Source organism: Ipomoea nil, unplaced genomic scaffold, assembly GCF_001879475.1.
Source record: "Ipomoea nil cultivar Tokyo-kokei standard unplaced genomic scaffold, Asagao_1.1 scaffold0207, whole genome shotgun sequence".
Taxonomy (NCBI): Eukaryota; Viridiplantae; Streptophyta; class Magnoliopsida; order Solanales; family Convolvulaceae; genus Ipomoea; species Ipomoea nil.
This window is the reverse complement of record NW_017616635.1, coordinates 1145951-1164288: the sequence shown is the minus strand read 5'-3', so window position 1 is coordinate 1164288 and position 18338 is coordinate 1145951. Positions and strand designations below refer to the sequence as shown.

The 18338-nt window shown below is 36.1% G+C and overlaps 2 protein-coding genes across 2 annotated transcripts; both read right to left on the bottom strand.

Annotated features, from left to right (window-relative positions):
• Window positions 1-7367: 7367 nt before the first annotated feature.
• On the bottom strand, window positions 7368-10134 carry LOC109191718. The gene is made up of 8 exons (XM_019342372.1): window positions 9982-10134; window positions 9302-9572; window positions 9161-9213; window positions 8621-8625; window positions 8323-8503; window positions 7956-8243; window positions 7644-7877; window positions 7368-7544 (listed from the first exon to the last, which is right to left on the bottom strand). Exons 1-8 carry the CDS (start codon window positions 10132-10134, stop codon window positions 7368-7370), a joined length of 1362 nt encoding a protein of 453 aa, XP_019197917.1.
• Window positions 10135-11340: 1206 nt separating this feature from the next.
• On the bottom strand, window positions 11341-18134 carry LOC109191491 (mitogen-activated protein kinase 15-like). The gene is made up of 10 exons (XM_019342152.1): window positions 17467-18134; window positions 16072-16480; window positions 15747-15874; window positions 15578-15637; window positions 15297-15446; window positions 15034-15189; window positions 14723-14934; window positions 13297-13401; window positions 12980-13125; window positions 11341-12158 (listed from the first exon to the last, which is right to left on the bottom strand). Exons 1-10 carry the CDS (start codon window positions 17488-17490, stop codon window positions 11872-11874), a joined length of 1677 nt encoding a protein of 558 aa, XP_019197697.1. The 5' UTR covers window positions 17491-18134; the 3' UTR covers window positions 11341-11871.
• Window positions 18135-18338: the final 204 nt, after the last annotated feature.

The window sequence follows — 18338 nt, the reverse complement described above, 5'->3', positions numbered from 1 at the left end:
ATGTGTCCGTTTAAGAACGCATTATGGACATCCAGCTGCTTCATGACCTAATCATTTGACACGGCATAGGCTAATAAAAGCCGAACCGTAGCTGGTTTGACGACTGGACTGTATGTTTCAGAATAGTCAATACCCGGAACCTGGTTGAACCCTTTGGCGACCAGGCGGGCTTTAAACCGTTCGACCGATCTATCAGACTTCCGTTTTATGCGATACACCCATTTGCTACCTATTACATTCATTGAATTATGAAAAGGAACTAATTTCCACGTGTTATTGTGGAGAAGAGCATTAAACTCGGCATCCATTGCGTTGCGCCAGTGTGGACTTCTTACGGCTTGAGAATGGCATGACGGTTCGTCGTCGTCAACAGAGGCAATCATGGCTCTGGGAGGTTTCCGCTGCTGATTCGTTGTGTCACGAAGGTGCATAACATGCTTCCGAGTAGGGGAGCGTTTTCGGCGAGTACGAGGTGCAGTTGACGTTGATGTAGTCGGCCGGTAAGAGGAATCTGTCGCATTTTCCGCCGAAGGCTGCAAACAGTGTATTGGTTGAGCCCCACTGGTTGATGAGTCTCCGGGTGGTCTATGTACCTGCTGGGACGGTGGTGCACTATTAACCGCAGGTTGTGCAATCTGGGCACATGCCCACGGCAAATGACCGGTACTAGTGTCACACTGTTGCGGTAGCTCCGGGATGTGTTGATAGGGGAATACATCCTCATTGAACCTGACATGAAGAGCAATATACACCCGCCCCGTTGCTCTGTCTAAGCACCTGTAACCATTAAACGAATCGGGGTAACCCAGAAAAACACATGACACAGACCTGAACTCCATTTTATGTGTGTTGTAAGGACGCAAGCACGGAAAGCATTCACAACCGAACACCTTTAAAAAGGCATAGTTCGGAGACTTATGAAACAGTAAGAAGTACAGACTTTGATTATGAAGAACAGTGGTGGGCATTCGATTGATTAAATAGACAGCTGATTCGAATGCAAAATGCCAATATTTATGTGGAACATGACTGTGGGCTAATAGAGACAGACCAGTCTCGACTATATGACGATGCCTACGTTCAACTAGGTCATTTTGTTCATGTGTGTGTGCACATGACTGTCGATGTAAGATACCTGCAGCAGCGAACACCGAGTGTAATTTTCGGTATTCACCACCTAGGTCAGATTGGATACTTTTAATTTGAGTGGAGAAATATCTTTCGACTAAGGCACGAAAATGTGTAAATATTGAGTAAATGTCTGTTTTATTTTTCATCGGATAATACCACACATATCTTGAATAGTCATCTACAAATAGTACAAAATATTTAAAACCTTCAGTCGTGATGACCGATGAAGGTCCCCAAATATCCGTGTAGATTAATTCAAGAACGGAAGTGGTGGAATGCTTAATTTGCGACAAGGGAAAGCGAGTGGACTTCCCCATTTGACATGCAGTACAGACTTTATTCAAGGAGTTTACAGAATTATTAACTGGACAACTAGACAGAACCTGACGAAGAACTTGATTATGCGGGTGACCGAGGCGTTTATGCCAGACTTGAGCTGACGTTCTAGCAGACAGAAGGGCAGTTGGAGATGACACATTGAGCGAGTATAGGCCACCTTCGCTGGGACCTCTAAGGAGCGTTTGGTGGGTAACACGGTCCTTCACAAGAAAACAATAAGGATGAAACTCGAAATAAACATTGTTATCCCGTGTAAATTTGTGTACGGATAACAAAGAGGCACGCAATTGTGGGACGTGCAAGATTTTATTTAGAGACAGTGACCGAAACGGAGTAGTAATAGAAACTGAACCTGTACGCAGGATTGACAAACCTGTGCCATCGCCAACCTTCAAGTTCTCGGTCCCCGTATATGGTTCAATGTCTTGTAGGACCCCAGAATTCGGTGTAGCATGCGCATTTGCCCCGGTGTCGGGAATCCATACATTATTGAACGGAGCCGTGTTGAAATCGTCTTGAGGCGGTTGTTGATAGGCCACATTGGCACGTGGAGGAGATGGTCGCGTCCAGGCTTGTTGCGGCGGGCGAATGGCGTTAGCGTCACTGTACCTCCGGTAGCACGTCAAAGCTGTGTGTCCGGGGATGTCACATATTTGGCAACGAATTCCTCCACGTCCGCGCTGGCCACGTCCGCGTTGTCCTCTGTGATTACGGCCACGACCGCGGTTACCTTCTGGAGGATTCGCCGCTGGTGGCTGCTGTGTGAAGAGAGCCGACGGAAACTGGGGCAGCGCCGGCGGGGCTTCATCTGCGAACAGATATTGATGCGTGGCGAGGAGATCAGCCACTTCAGGTAATGTCAACGGTGCACTTTTGGATGTGAGGGAAGCCACCAGCGCACGGTACTCCGATCGCAGACCCCTGAAAACATGGAGGTTCTGCTCGTCAAGACTTACCGGTCGTCCGGCCTGATGGAGTTGCTCAACGAGAACCTGAGCGCGGCTGAGATACTCCGTGGGGGATGAATCTCCTTGTCGGAGGTTCCGAAGTTGAGCTAACAAGCTGAGCGACCTTGCACGCGATGAGGAACCGAGTGCCGTCTCTAGTGCCACCCATACTGCACGCGACGTACCGTGGCCTGTAGCGAGGTACAAGACTTCTTCAGCGAGTGATGAGAATAGCATACTCAGGATGGATTGGTCTTGTTGTATCCACTGAGCATGCAGAGGATTTACCACCGGCGGCGCATCGGCAGAGGACGCAGCTACACATTCCGGTGGACAAGTGGAGGTGCCGTCGACGAAACCGAACAGGTTCTGTCCCCGAAGAAACGGCACAAGCTGCGCTCTCCAGAACAAGTAGTTCGTGGCGGTCAGCTTAATTGACACGTAGTGATGTGCCTGGTGAAGCACATTCGAAGGCAGTGTGGTGGTTGCAACGGCAGCGGGGGTGATCGCCTGTGCGTCTTCGGCCGGTGAAGAATCGGCCGGTTGGGAGTTGCTGTTGGAAGAAGTGGCCATGAAGGATCGAAGAAAAAAAAAAGGAGGAAAGGAACGATGGCTTTGAAATTGATACCAGATTGAAGAAGATATCTTGGGAAAAATATATTTTCATTCACACTTTGAGAGATACACTGCGTGGGTTTATCTACACAAGCTATAACAGAATATTAGCTATATAAGCTGAAGACCAGGCTAAGCTAGGCTATGAATTCTAACTGCCTAATACATTGACTTATAAAGGACCATTTTTAATAATATAGGTACATGATTTTTAAAAGTAAACAAATAGTACATTAGTGCCACAATAATTGCGGGTGCAAAATTATAGTCCACAAAGCATAAGTAATTAGACCATTATTAGTCAACTTAAATTTGAAACTAAAAAAATAAATTCATTACACATAAATACATCGTAAGCCTTATTTGATGGCCCATGTTCCATCATATTGTGTAGACCCCAGTTTAAAATGTAAATTTTTTTTCAAAATTAAGTTTAGTACATGTATATGATTTATTATTTTTTGAAAGAAATAAATTAATATAATAACGGAACATTAACTTATAAAGGACCAATTTTAATAATATAGGTACATGATTTTTAATTTTATCATCGCATTGGTTTAGTTACAGTTTTTTATAAAGGTGCACTAAAGTATACAATTTTTATAATTGAGGGGGCTAATAATCTAACTGGCGTACAAAACTAATGTATTTTTAATAACTTAAAAATGTACAGTCAATTCTTTGTTCCTTACATTTGTGTATACCACTGTACCTGTGCGATGATTAAATTAAACATACACAACTGAAAGTTTGTAAAAATAAGTTTAGTCCACATAGCATAATTTCAATAATTATGGCATGCAACATGCTAATTGAAGGACAAATTAATAATCCAAACATTTTTTTAAATCAGGCCACATTTTTTTAAATCAGGCCTACTTACAACACAACTTTCCATCTGATTCAAGATCAGGCCTACTGACCCAAATATGGAAGCCCAATCTAATGACCCAAACCCGACCCATTACTCCCCAGGTATATAACCCTTGTTTGTTGCTCTAACCCGATTCTTCAGCTGCATTCCTTCTCCCCGCATCGGCTGCCTCCTGCTCTCTCTCCCTTCCTCCGCTTAGCTCTTGTTCTGTCCAAATTTTTCGACCAAAACGTGTCCGATAATACTTATCGGCGGTGTAGACCATCGCAGGTGACCTTTCTTTGGGTTGAAAACCATGCGATGTGTCTCATGTTTCACTATTTTTTATTGTAATCTGTTTAGTTATTAGCCTAAACTCGGGAATTTGTAGCTCAAAATCCTAACCCTACGTCTTTTGGTACCTTCAATTTCAAGTTCGTATCAAGATTTCAAGGGTCTAGCGCAGTCGGAGAAAACCCTAAAAAAGCTAAGTACATATACTAATAATTGGTTATTTATTTACATTTTCTTGAATGCATGTCCCCTGAAATTATAGATTAATGTTCAGAATAGAAGAGTTTATATTTTGTTTTTGGGACTGCCTTCTAGCATAGTATTATAGAATGGGTTTGTATGATATAATTGCTAGATTAGATACATTCTTACGATCTTTACACCGAAAGTAGTAGCTGTAAACCTAATAATTTTGATTCTTGTTTATAATTTTTTTTTTTTGTTTGGCTTTACAGGTTAAGAAGATGGGTTTTTAAGATAAAAATGCAGTTGAAGTATTGTAAGTACTACAATTTATAAAAAGCTCAATGCAAGTAAGAGTTTTCAATCTAACCTTTGTTGTGAATTAGTTGTTTTCGCTTTGTGCCTATGATTGTGGATGCTTTAATCTGCCTCATATCTTTCCAATTCTGTGTAAATTTCAACTGTTTAGCATGGATATAAGCTATCTTTAATATTAGTGACATAAACTGTATTGTATATATTTCATGTTCAGTAATCATAGTTGTCAAAAAGTTGTTCTGACAATAAAAAAAAAAAATAGTATGACTGTTCATTTTTTCTTGAAATTGGTATAATTGTGTGTTAGTTAATATCTTACTTAAATATCTGCATTAAATGACTTGTCTTTAATTACTAATTTATTTGTTCACAGTAGTTGGGAAATTGCGATTATAAATTATGAATACAAATTGTTTGTCATTTTTGTTGCTCTATAATTGTGCTGCTGGTGTATACCTTTTTTACATGATATACCTAATCCTAAGATGTGCTTATGTTTGTCAATTTTTGGTACTTTATTTGCCATTGGATGTCTTTGTTTTTTTTTTTTATTTTAAAGTAAATGTTCAAGTTATTTGATTGTAAACATCATCATTGCACTGCATTTGGCAGTTTCCTTCATTGGTAGCTGTCTTAGTCTGAAACAGAACTGTGCTAAAACTGCCATTTCACATTCAATTTTTTTTTAGTTTCAACTGAATTGAATTTTTTGTCTTACTTGTTATATTTGGAGATTACTAACTTCTTGGTTCCCAGTAGATGGCAAATGATGATTAAAATTTCTGATGTCGTAATTGTTTTTAAAAATCGTTCCTCTTAAAATTGTGGTAGAGTTCAAAAGTTTTGAAAATTTTATTTATACATGTTATACTTGCTACTAAGCTTAGCCATGTTTGTCAATTTTTCCTATTTTATTTGTCATTGACTGTCTTTTAGATTATTTTTTTTTTAATTAAATGTTCAAGTTATCTTATTGTAAACATCATCATTGCACTGCCTTTGGCAGTTCCCTTCATTGGTAGTTGTCTTAGTCTGAAACAGAACTTTGCTAAAATCTGCCTTTTCAATTTCAATTTTTTTGAAGTTTCAACGGCATTGAATTTTTTGTCTTTAACTGCATTAAAATTTCTGATGCCGTAATTGATTTTAAAAATTGTTGCTCTAAAATTGTGGTAGAGTTCAAAAGTTTAGAAAATTGTATTTATATATGTTATACTTGCTACTAAGTTTAGCCATGGGACTTTTTTTTTTCCAATTTTTCGGGCCATCTGTTGTTTTTATCTTACTCTGAAACAGAACTGTGATAAATTATTCCTTTGTCATTTCATTTGTTTTGTGTCTTTTAATTTTTTGCAGATTTTTGGTCATGTAAAAAGCATTTTTGGACCTTCGTTGTAGTATAGTGTTGTAATGCCCAACTATTTAAGGCAAATTAGTACTCTCACAAACTTGTATTAGTAGAACTTTTCATATGAAGTCTATGAATCTTACTTAATGGTTACTAATATTCAATAATCTTTGTCCTCTTTACCACTTTTCAGATGTCATTCTTTTTAGCAAAGTTTTTTGCAAAAGTTTAACACTATTATAGATAAGCGGCTACATATACATAAGTATTCCTGCACAGTTTTGACATGAATTATATCCTAACACGATGTGATGCATTATGTGAATGCCTTTTTAAAAAAAAAAAACATTTTTTTTAACATTTTGAATGAATATGACATTTTACAAATAGTCTTATATCTAATGTAGCTGCTTATCTTATAATACTCTGACATTTGAAAATTATCCAACCTTTCAAATTACAAATGGTTATTAATTTTTTGAATAACACTATATAAGATAAGCATTTGATATATATAAACATTTTCAACTATTTAAGATAACCATTTCATATATATAATAAGTTTCAATGTGTATTTTTTTAATAATGTACCTTTTTTGCCTATTGATATGATTTAACAAATCATATTTGATTAACTTCTTTTGAGACCCTTAACTTGATGGCTAATCTGAATATTTTTATTTGTAATATTGTCTTACTCCTACTCTGTTTGATAACTTTATTAATCTTATAGTATTTGTCACAATCTAGCAGTTATTATAAGTTTTTACTATTACTGTCAATATTTATGTGATGCTTGCTTGGATTGCATACTGTTCTAATAGTCAAAGTTGAGGTATAGCGTTTAGTTTTAAATAGATACATAGTAGTAAGTTGTAACTTTTAGAAGGAAATTTGTATTCATTTTTCAGTGAATTACAAATACATTACAAGACTTATGTTAGGTTACAAATACATTACAGGACTATGTAGGATCCCTAATGGAACAGTTTAAGTCTAGATGTTTGTCTTCAATCCATTCCAGCTCCAGGTTGCTCTGCCCTAAGTTATGGAACTTGTACTTAACGCCACTGAATTAGCTATCCTGGAAAAATAATTAAACCAAAAAGAAAACATAGATAATAATAGCCACACATTTAAAATATAAAAACAGCCTATAAAATAGGATAACATTCAAATAAAATCCACAGTGCTTCATGATTGTGAAAAAGTTCCAACAGAAATGTCAAAGTGCAAGAGTTAATTTTCAACAGAAATCTAAAGTCATTATCAACAATCAAAAAGTAAGCACAATTAAAAGTGCTACATTGTTCTTCAGAAATATACAATCCCAAATTCAGTTCATTTTTTCCTTCTTAATGACTGCAGCCTTAGATTTTTTGCTCCCTTTTAATGATGAAAACTCATCCATCAAGGATCTTTTCACAGTAGGTGAGTCAGCTCTATCATTCCCTTGGGTTTGTGAGGGATGTGTATTATCAGGACTATTGACCTCTTCACCTTTAGAGGCTTCCTGCACATTAAATGTGGATATTTAATTATTTTTTAATAAACTGAATGATGTGTAAGAAAACCACATGAACTTGAACTTAAAGTAGGTAAACAATTTTACCTCAGATTGGTCACTAATGTTCTCATCTTCTTCTATCATATGTGATATGAGATCTTTCTCTTGATTTTCAAACAAATTGGCACAGTAGGTGGACAATAACTTCTCATCCCTAAGGACCCTCAATACATTGAAAGCTGGATTTTTTCCTCTCATTTGTGCTCTTTTAATCCCCATTTTAAACAGCATTGAGAGACCATTTAGTACTTCAAGTTCAGGGGGAATGTCAATATCAGCCTGCTAAGTATTAGGGTTAGTTTAAATTTAAACTTTAAAACAAAAACATTTTTTAAAAAGGTTAATATTAGAAAATACCTGTTTGTACTTTTGATACAAAAGAGCAGCTGAAATGCCAACCAAATCAGCCAATTCACGATCCCAAAGCAGGAATGGTGCATCCTTAGTTTTGTCTAAAACTCTAACCAAAACTTTATACCTTGCTGTACCTTCCTGATAGTGTTTTTCACACTTGTCACATATTAGGGACCCTTCAGATTCTTTGAGTTTCTTGTTACAGCCAGGTTTCATGCAGGCCATGTAGTACCACTCACCTCTTGAAGCCTCTATAACAATTATTTTAGCGGGAACAAAATACTGACCATCCTGTAATTTAGTTTTATAAAATAGGTTAACTATAAGATCAACAATTCAAATTACAAAAAATGCGTAGGAGATAACTCACCCCTTGGATTTTATAGAGATCAAAAATTGTTGAGACAATTGTTTCACCCTTTTGGAAACTTTCAATCCCTGTTGACTGTGAGTGTAGAGTGCCAGTGCTGAAACTTTTTAGAGGGGTTTCTTCAACTTTTTTTCTTTCACAAAAGTTGTATTTTACAGAACATTGAATTAGTTCACTTCCCCTGCAAAATTTAAGTATGTATGTGGGGTAAATAGTCTTACTTGGATCTGAACTTTTTGAACTCATCAAACTCATTAAATCATAGCTTAGTTGCATCATATGATGATGTTATTCTAACCCCACCTACAAAAAAGTATGTAGTTACAATCTTACTTAAGTATATTTATGGGGTAAATAGTCTTACTTAGGTTCACATAGTGACACAAAATAAGAAATGACTAAGCTTATGAAACTCACCATTGACCACCTTGGCCCTACAGCACTGAATAGCTACAATCACTGGTTCCTTCGAATCAGAATTGTAATATGGCAGTAAAGAGTCAACATGAGAATCCCACAAGGTACACATCAAGTAATTGTCACTGTTTTTTTTAGGCATAAACAGTAATTACTAAGAGTTAATAGATAAAATACATGTAGGATTTAAGATAAATTTACTTCAACTAGACATACTTATAATAAAGTTTAACCATACGCATTAACACATATTTGAAAGTCACTGTTTTTTGTAGCCATCAGCAGTAATTACTCAGTTAAGTTAATAGATAAAATACATGTAGGATTTAAGATAAATTTACTTCATCTAGACAGACTTATAATAAAGTTTAACCATAGGCATTATCACATATTTGAAAGTCAATCAATTTTGCTGCTTTACCACCCACAATCTTGTCACAAGATTATAGATCTCCACTACACGACCCATCACATCTGCAAAATATTTAAATAACATAATAAGTTATATATAAGATTAAGCAGTTTTTTTATCATTGTATTAGGAAGAGTAGAACAGTATTACCAATGAGTTCTTTTTCATTCACTTCATTTGGATCTTTCAATGAAACAAAACTGGTCAACCGAAACATATGCATAGGAAACCCTTTAGAATTTATCACTTTGGCTTCTGTTTTGTAATTGAACTTAAGCATATATTTGTGTCGTGTGATCTTGTACATGTAATAATTTGTAACAGCATAAAATTTTTTTATCTCATAGAGTTGTCCTTCCTTTATAACTTCTTTGTATTTTCTAACATCTGTGTTCTGAATATTGGCATGTATATAATCTCCCTGCAGATAAGAAAGAAATAAATATTACAGTAAAACAGTCCCATAACTTTATCATTTTTTCCTAGTTCAAACAAGTGTTTTGCATTGGGATTCACTCAGACCATCCCTACACATTTTCGAAGATTATCTACGTGCATCGCACTGGTATTTTTTGAATCTGTTTTGCAGAATGAAGAACTAAGGATGTACTCATCTTCTGACAGCATTTTCAAAGATGGGTAGAGATGGGGTGAGTGAATTCCAGTTCAACCAAGTGTTTTGCACTGGGATTCACTCACTCCATCCCTACACATTTTCAAAGATTATCTTCGTGCATCGCACTGGTATTTTTTGAATCTGTTTTGCAGAATGAAGAACTAAGGATGTACATGTCTATGTTACAAATGCAGTAAAAAAAATAATGTATTACCTGATCATCATGGAGCAAACACTCCATACTCTTGATGGTATTCCCTCCTCCCCTACTTTCAGGCACTACATACACCCTTACACAACGTACTCTAATACCTCTCAGTTTGTGTATAGGTTGGATATCTTTTACAGCAATAAAAAGGGAAGGCATCTTTAGAACTCTTTTGAAGATGGTTAATGGTGATGGCAAGAACAGCTTCAATGTAGGACGAAACAAATCTCTGGTTTGTGTCTTTATAGGCACAAATGAGATATTCAAATCACAAAAATCGAAGAGTTTTAGTGAGCAGCCACAACATTGGAACACCAACAATTCATTAAATGTTAATGTTTCTGACCTTTCATTTGAATTTTTTAATTAACCTAATATTGTCTATTAGATTTGTATTATTCCAAGGGGCTTGTAATAATTTCTATGCGTATGTTTAGATTATTATCTGGTACAATTAGGTTATACAGATAGAATTTGAATTATATTGTGGTCTTGAAAGGTCAGAAACGATATTAATTCTCTGACATTATATGCATTGGTATTGCCATGAGGGGTATAGTGAAGGTAAATAATCTAGCATTAATTAGCCGAATTGTCATTAACGCATGGGAAATACACAGCACAATGCATGAGCGGGAAAAATATAATAGCAATAACTTAAGCCAAAACGGCGTAGTATTAGGTGGGCGGGAAAACGAAAACTTCAGCAAGTTATTGCTTTATTATAGAGTTAGATGTTTTTATAAAGGCGTGAAGCATTTCCCAAAATAAACCTGTGGGCCCCACTTCTAATTTTGATCAACCAAAACACAATCGTTATGTTGTGAGCACGTGTTCACCTTGCATGGTGCGCACAAATCTATATCCATAATTTGTATACTGTAAATCCATAATTTCTATACTGTATATCCATAATTTTGAGACTCTCAGTGAGCTAAAATTTATACTTTAGATTCATAATTTCTAACGACGTATCTATATCCATAATTGCTATACTGTAGATCCATAATTTCAAGACTCTCAATGAGCTAAAATTCATACTTTAGATTCATAATTTTAGCTCACCGAGAGTCTAGAAATTTATGGATTTACAGTATAAAAATTATGGATATAGATTCGTGTGCACCATGTGCATGGTAAGCACGTGCTCACGGCATAGTTTGCCACCAAAACATACCATGTCCGCTTAAAACAAAAAGTAGTGATGTAGGAGTGAGAATACATGTAATATTACTCTTTACTTTTACGCAACAAATCCGAACCTCATAATATCAAAATGAAACATGCAACTGGAGTGAACACAGTATAGTGTGAAGTTACCCTATTAGAGAAATTACTTGCAAAGTAACTTGGTTGAAATTGTCATGATGTCCTCAAGACTTGCATAATAATTATAATAAATATATTAGACAGTATTGTCAACACATGAAAGTTACACGTACAAGATTTTGAAGTTTTATGGCAACAATGTTCTGCATTATCGTCCGATGCAATGCGCTTATTCGTAGGAACTAGGAAGAAACATGGAGGTAAGAATGTCCGGTTTTCAGTGGAAACAAAACTACAGATCGAGTTAGTGCTTACACCCGCTTTGCAGATTCAGGTATGGGTAAAAATTGAAATGTCGTAAGTAAATTAATGTAACCTCAAAACTCTTACCAAGTTCCCAGAGCATCGATGTCTTCTCCGTGCCCTTCCACTCGTAAAACGGTTTGTGGATGAGAGTTCGTGTGAAGCCAATCGTCCCCAAACGCCAAATTCTGATACTCAGTGCATTGCTGCTCACAAAGACCGCCCGGGAAGCAAAAAGTGTGGGTATTTTTTTTGTGAATCGTTCTTTGAATGCTAATATAGTAAGTGGAGAGGAGGGCGTGCAAATACAAGATGCCTGCAAGTTCAATACCATTGGTTTCCAGATCCACCGGGGGCTGCAGCTACTTTCCTAGCCATGTACTGGTCGGGTTTAGGCACGGTGTTGGATCCTTCGTTGCCATCTTCTCCCCTTTCGTTTTTACAGCTCGGGTGTCTCCTGGAATACGAAGGGTTAGAAATGGCGTACTGAGGCATAGTAGTAGGGTTCCTGAGCATTCTTCGCTGTTCAATCGCCTCGCTTGCTGTCACTGCTGATCCACTGTTATAGCGCATCACAGAACTGACAATCCTACCGGGCCTAGCAGCATCACCTGCATTATGAACCGCCTATTAATTTAGGAGAAAATGTATAACTTCATCATCTCCTAAGAATCAACTGACATTCAATTATTGTACACGAGATAAATCTAAGGCTTAACAAAAATGTGTATTAGTTACACTCCAAACTAAATTACGAGAGAAACGTAAAAAGTTCTGTGTAAAAGAATATTGGCTTCCGAAAGCAATTGAGCATAACAATCTACCCCACACCCATCAAAAAATAAAGGGAAAAATGCAATTTTAGTCCCTCAATTGTTCCTTGCTAGTAGGTTTAGTCCCCAACTTTTTACCGTGGCAATATACACCACTCCTAACTCTTCAAAAAAGTTGCATTTTTAACCCTTGGATCAACAAAACTATTAAACTCTATTAAAATTTTACTTGGTACATGGATATTTTAAAATTTTATTATCTTTGTTCTTTATCACATTTCAGTTTTGGCATTTCATATGCAAAATAGAGATTTGGCAACCTTCTTCCCTAAAATTTTACTTTCCAATTGTGGCACATCGTCCCTATTTTCCCTACACGACCCTGTTAAAATCATGTTTTTTTATTTTACAAATGAAATATCAAGACAAAATAAGATTATAATTGAAGAAACATTAAAAAGTACTAAAATACCCATGTACTAAGTATAATTTTAATAGAGTTTAATTGTTCTGTTGCTCCAGGGGTTAAAACTGCAACTTTATTGAAAAGTTAGGAGTGTATATTGCAACGATAAAAAGTTAGGGACTAAAACTGCTAGCAAGGAACAATTGAGGGACTAAAATTGCATTTTTCCCAAAATAAATTCTGCCTTGAATACCTTGAGGTACTTGAAGAGGAAGCCTCGTCGTAGGAATCCCAGAATTCCTGTCCAGTCTATCACCTTCTTTGATAGAACATTTAGATAGATCATTTGCAACTTCTGCCGGATTTTGCACTGAATTGTCTGAATATAACACAGATGGCCTGTGTCCAAATCACTATTAGTGGCCAAACGGAACAAAAAGAATACGAGAAAATAAAAAATTGAAAGTAAAAATACAGAAAAGGGAAAGCTAGAAACACCAACCAACCAATGCAATGAAAGGGTATGCAGGAAGCTAAGAAGTAGAATAGGAAACGCTATCGCATAGTTACCTGGGTAGGGATGACGCTTGTTGTCTCTCGGGAGGAGCAACCACTCCACCTTTTCCATAGTGCTCTTCAAGATATGCAAACTGTTTCTTAAATTTGTCAACTGCACTGTAATTAATCACAAGTTTAAAAGAATACCCATTAGATGTTTGATTGCACTCGAGAAAAACAAGCAATAGGCTACTCACTGGCAAAATTAAGATAACACACTCATATTTAAGGGTGTAAACAAATCAAATGTTTTGAATTCGATTTGTGATTCGAATACGAATCAGAATATATTTGATTCGACTATATTCAAATATATATATATATATATATATATATATATATATATATATATATATATATATATATATATATATATATATTCGAACTTTAAAAAATTAGTATATTAATAGAATATAGAATATTAGTATAATAGTATACTAATAGAAAATTTTATGCTATTTAAATTTTTATTACATTTTATCTTAATTTATTGGAGAACTTTAAAAAAATTAAGTTAGACATTTTGAATTCGAATATTTGAGTCGAATTGAATATATTCAAACAATGTAGCCGAATCGAATACGAATACGAATAGTTCTCAAAATAGTCGAATTTGAATCGAAGACTAAGATATTTGACTCGATTCGATTCGTTTACACCCCTACTCATATTAGATAATCAAAATCTATTTGCCACCAACTTCACTCCCAACCATGTCTCTGATGTAGCACTAATGGTAGGATGGTTGAGTGGTCTAAGCCAAATTATACAGTAGTGGTAATTTAGTGAACTTGGAAATGAATCTTAGGAGTGCTAGCCAAGTATCATAAATACAGCTACCAATCTCAATTACTTTAGAAGGCAGAAATTATAGCTATAATCTACCTACAACATCATTGCATTTCAGCATCACTAAAACACCCCTCAATGAAATTCCTAAAATGGGAAGAAAAAAAAATGAAAAACAGGTTCAGGGAGGTACTAAGTTCCCTGGATAGAAAATTGAGAAGATGTCAAGGTTGCAGAAGGTACTAGGCGCTAGTCGGGTGGTCGGGGAGCACCTAGCGCCTAGGCGGCCGAGTATAATAATAATAATAATAATAATAATAATAATGTGTAGCCGCCCTAAACCCTAAAAAAAAAAAAAAAAGACTAGGCCGAGTTAGGCGCCAAGTTGGCCACCAACTCGGCAGAGTTAGGCACTGAGTTGGCCAAGTTGGGCACCTAGTTGGCTAGCCGACTAAAAGGCGCCTAGGGGTGAAATCCCCTCGGCCTAGGGGCACCTAGGCAGCCGCCTAGGCCGATTTTTACAACACTGGAAGACGTTGGTAACAAAACTTTGGAAAGTATTTCCATTATAAGGAAATAGGCACAAAAGAAAACCATGCATCAACAAGATGTTGAAAGAGGAAAAATATTAAATAAGTAATAGCAATACCTAGGATACATGAAACTTGTCGGTTCTGTCCCCTCTATGAACTCCTTCAACATCTTTGGATGGTACTCAAGAATCTCTCGGTATATTAGCTCTCTTACATCCTCTTTTGTTATCCTTCGCCGTTCAAATTCAAATTCCATTTTTGTAACTGGTTGAGCAGAAGGCTCTCTTTCAACTCTAGCCAAGTTCCTGAAATATGGGTCTGCAAGTGCCTGGTAGTTTTCGACACAATACAATCTTTAAGACATTGGACTTGGAAATATCAATAGCCATCACGATAACGCTGCATAAAAGACAAGAGCATACTACACCTCTTCTGCAGTAGGTCTATCTTTAGGATCAAAAGCAAGCATCCTTTCCAGCAAACGAAGTGCAAGGGGATCTGCATTTGGAAACTTGTGGGAGAAAGGTATAGGCTTTTTTCTACGCATACTGCTCAAGTACCTTCTCGCCTTTTCATTTCTTATCTGTAATTCATAACCAACTATTAATCTACCACACAAGCTATAAATGAAAAAAAGGATAAACACTTGAGGCTCACAAATCATGTGAACAGATAATTATGGGCACTTGCCCTAGCAATAGCTTCGGCAGAAGGTGTTCCCAACAAATCAGTCATTAGATCCAATTGGTGAACTACGTTCTTCCCAGGAAAAAGAGGCTTTCCAGTTAATAGCTCAGCAAAGATGCAGCCAATGCTCCATATATCGATAGCTGGTGTGTACTGCGCAAATATCATTAGACATAATTTAGTATACAATACGTTGCACAGGAAAGTCCAAATTATAGATAGATAATATCCACCGTTAGAGCAACATAATGATCAAAAGCAGGAAATTCCCACAGTAATTGCACCTTAGAAAAAAATGATCCACACAATTCAGGAGCTCTGTACCATCTTGTTGCGACATAATCCTACAATAGCAAAGGCCAAGAATGGGGAGTTAACCCATGTATTATTACCTTGAGGCAGCTTGAGCACATACAATAGTAAATAACAAAACCGTGTAAGAGAAATACATACTGTCCAAAATATAGCCGTTGGTGTGTCATTGAAGGCCACTCTTGCAAGACCAAAGTCACAGATCTTGAGCTTGCAGTCAGCATTTGCTAATATATTTTTGGGTTTTAAGTCTCGGTGAAAGACATTAGCTGTGGAAAAGTTTCCAATGTTACCACTCATCAGAACTTTAGAAATTATAAAAGTGTTTTCATTTACCACTGGTTTCATAAATCATAATAGTCTGTGAAGTCACACACACACACACACACACACAAACATAAAGTATATTTATTGATGAGCACATACAACTAAACGGAGTGGATTAGAAAAGCCAATAATCACAGACCTGTGTGTATGTACTTTAATCCTCTGAGAAGCTGATAAAGGAAGAACTGATAATGTTCTGGAGTCAAATCATCATTTGCTTTAATGACTTGATGAAGATCAGATTCCATAAGTTCAAAAACTACATATATGTCCTTGAATTCCCTTCTTGAAGGTGGTAACAAGATATGCTTTATCTCCACAATGTCTGGATGCCGAAGAAGTCTAAGAAGCTTAATCTCCCGAAGGATACGTGTAGCATCAGAGACATGTTCGAAGATATCATTTATCTTTTTGATAGCAACCTTCTCACCAAGACGTGTGTCATATGCAGAACAGACAACACCATAGCTACCTTTGCCAATTACTTCCTCAATTCTATATCTGCTCCCCTCACCATATTCTGTGAAGAAATCTACATCTCCAGATGCCTGCATGATTACATGAAATCAAAACATCAAGTCACTACATAAAAGATGACGAAGGGAAGTCCATCAAGTATTCAACTATTCAATATTCTATACATTTTGGTAAAAAAAAATTCCTTTCAATGGGCTCATACACTAATGCTTACAATCAAAGCATATAGAAGAATCAAACTAAACACTATGAATGGCATCAGCATAACTGTGGGGTAGTAATTGCTTCAAAGTTTCAATAAGATCATACTTTATACGCTTGGAAACATATATTACCAGCTTTGACATTTGCAACCTAAATGAAAACAATGCTTCCTTCCACTTAAGCATCACAAAATTAAGAGTGCAGGATGCATCTACAGCACAGCTAGTTAAACGATGAATTTCATTCATTTTCCCTATTTCTTATTACATACCTAATTGCATAATGATGAATGAAAGAATGGTGGGGCATAGTGGAGTTAGGTTTCTAGTTGATGATGGCATTTTATCTTCGACCCAAAGCAAAATCCCCAAATCCTCCCCATTACATCCCTTCAACTAACTATACTACAAAACCTGGTACCTATATCCTTCAAAACAATTCCAAGAATACTCTAATCTAACCTAATCCTTCAGAAAATGGATTCAGGTGGAACTGCCTAACACACAACTCATAACTACCATCTTATAGGGAAAATCCATATAAACTAAGCTTTCAGGTATGTTCTTCTGTACTCAATGAAGAAGTGAGATCTAGTGCCCAGGATACTTCATAGTTGCACCTTATTTTATCAGCATATCAGCTATAGCACTAATAATCTGCACAAAGGAGTTCCTAAATGTGCACTATATATGATTTTTTCCATTATACTTGTACCTGTACTTGTATAATATATATATATATATATATATATATATATATATATATATATATATATATATATATATATATATATATATATATATGCATCTATGTCTGTATTGTAAATTAAGCTTACAGAAAATATAGTATTTACCTTTTTACGCTGATCAGGCTGCATATTTCACAGATAGGAGCATGAAACCGACAAATCTTAGCTATCAATAACAGAGACAATTACCAAAAGGATCTAAATAAGTTGATTTTCAACCAAAAAACTATACTTTTATCAGATCACAACCCAAGAGCTCTAAAAATAATAATAACCAATTCAGAAGGAAACCCACGAGAACTTTTCGAGGGAAAATTGGAACCCCCAAATCCGCTAGAGAAATGGGATTCAAGAAAACTGTAAAAAAATACAGAACACCAGGAGGATTTATTTTTTTAAAAAAATAAATATATATTGATGGGTTTCAGCTCTTGAGCCTGTGGTAAAGATATTCTTGGAAGAAGCGTAAATGAAAATGAAAAAACAGCTGTAATTGGGAGTTTTCCTCAAAAGGTGCAGCAATCAAAGGAAGAGGTGGCGATGATGACTAGTGTCTTTGCAACAATGCTACGAGGGAAATGAACTAGGTAAGAGTATCTATCAATGCGCAAACACAGAGGGAGAGAGAGAGTTAGCACAACTAGATCTTGGGGTGGAGAGGCGCAGAGAGAGAGAGAGAGAGAGAGAGAGAGAGAAGGAATATCTTTGAGAAAAAACTGGTGTCTAGCGTTTGGTCTTCTTCGAATGTGGACTTACTTTGTGTGTGTATGTGTGTGGGTTTTTTTTGTAGGAGCTCTTTCTTGCTTTTATTTCTTTTTTCCTTTTAAATGTGGGAAATTATTTTATCCATGGAAATTTTTGAACAATTAAATATTTACAAATATCCAAAGAGTATAACTTACTTTATTTTTAAAACATATTTAAGAGTTAAATATTTGAATATGTTATTTCTTGTTTTCCTAAAGTGACAATTTGAT

What these genes read in the sequence shown, in the direction of transcription:
- LOC109191491 (XM_019342152.1), bottom strand. Translation starts at nt 17,490, where the DNA reads ATGCAGCCTGATCAGCGTAAAAAG. An exon ending in AGCCTGATCAGCGTAAAAAG is followed by an intron (nt 16,481 to 17,466) that starts GTAAATACTATA and finishes GTAATCATGCAG; the next exon opens with GCATCTGGAGATGTAGATTT. An exon ending in GTGGATCATTTTTTTCTAAG is followed by an intron (nt 15,447 to 15,577) that starts GTGCAATTACTG and finishes ATATTTGCGCAG; the next exon opens with TACACACCAGCTATCGATAT.
- LOC109191718 (XM_019342372.1), bottom strand. Translation starts at nt 10,134, where the DNA reads ATGCCTTCCCTTTTTATTGCTGTAAAAGATATCCAACCTATACACAAA. An exon ending in GTTTGCTCCATGATGATCAG is followed by an intron (nt 9,573 to 9,981) that starts GTAATACATTAT and finishes TCTTATCTGCAG; the next exon opens with GGAGATTATATACATGCCAA. An exon ending in TGTATCAAAAGTACAAACAG is followed by an intron (nt 7,878 to 7,955) that starts GTATTTTCTAAT and finishes AATACTTAGCAG; the next exon opens with GCTGATATTGACATTCCCCC.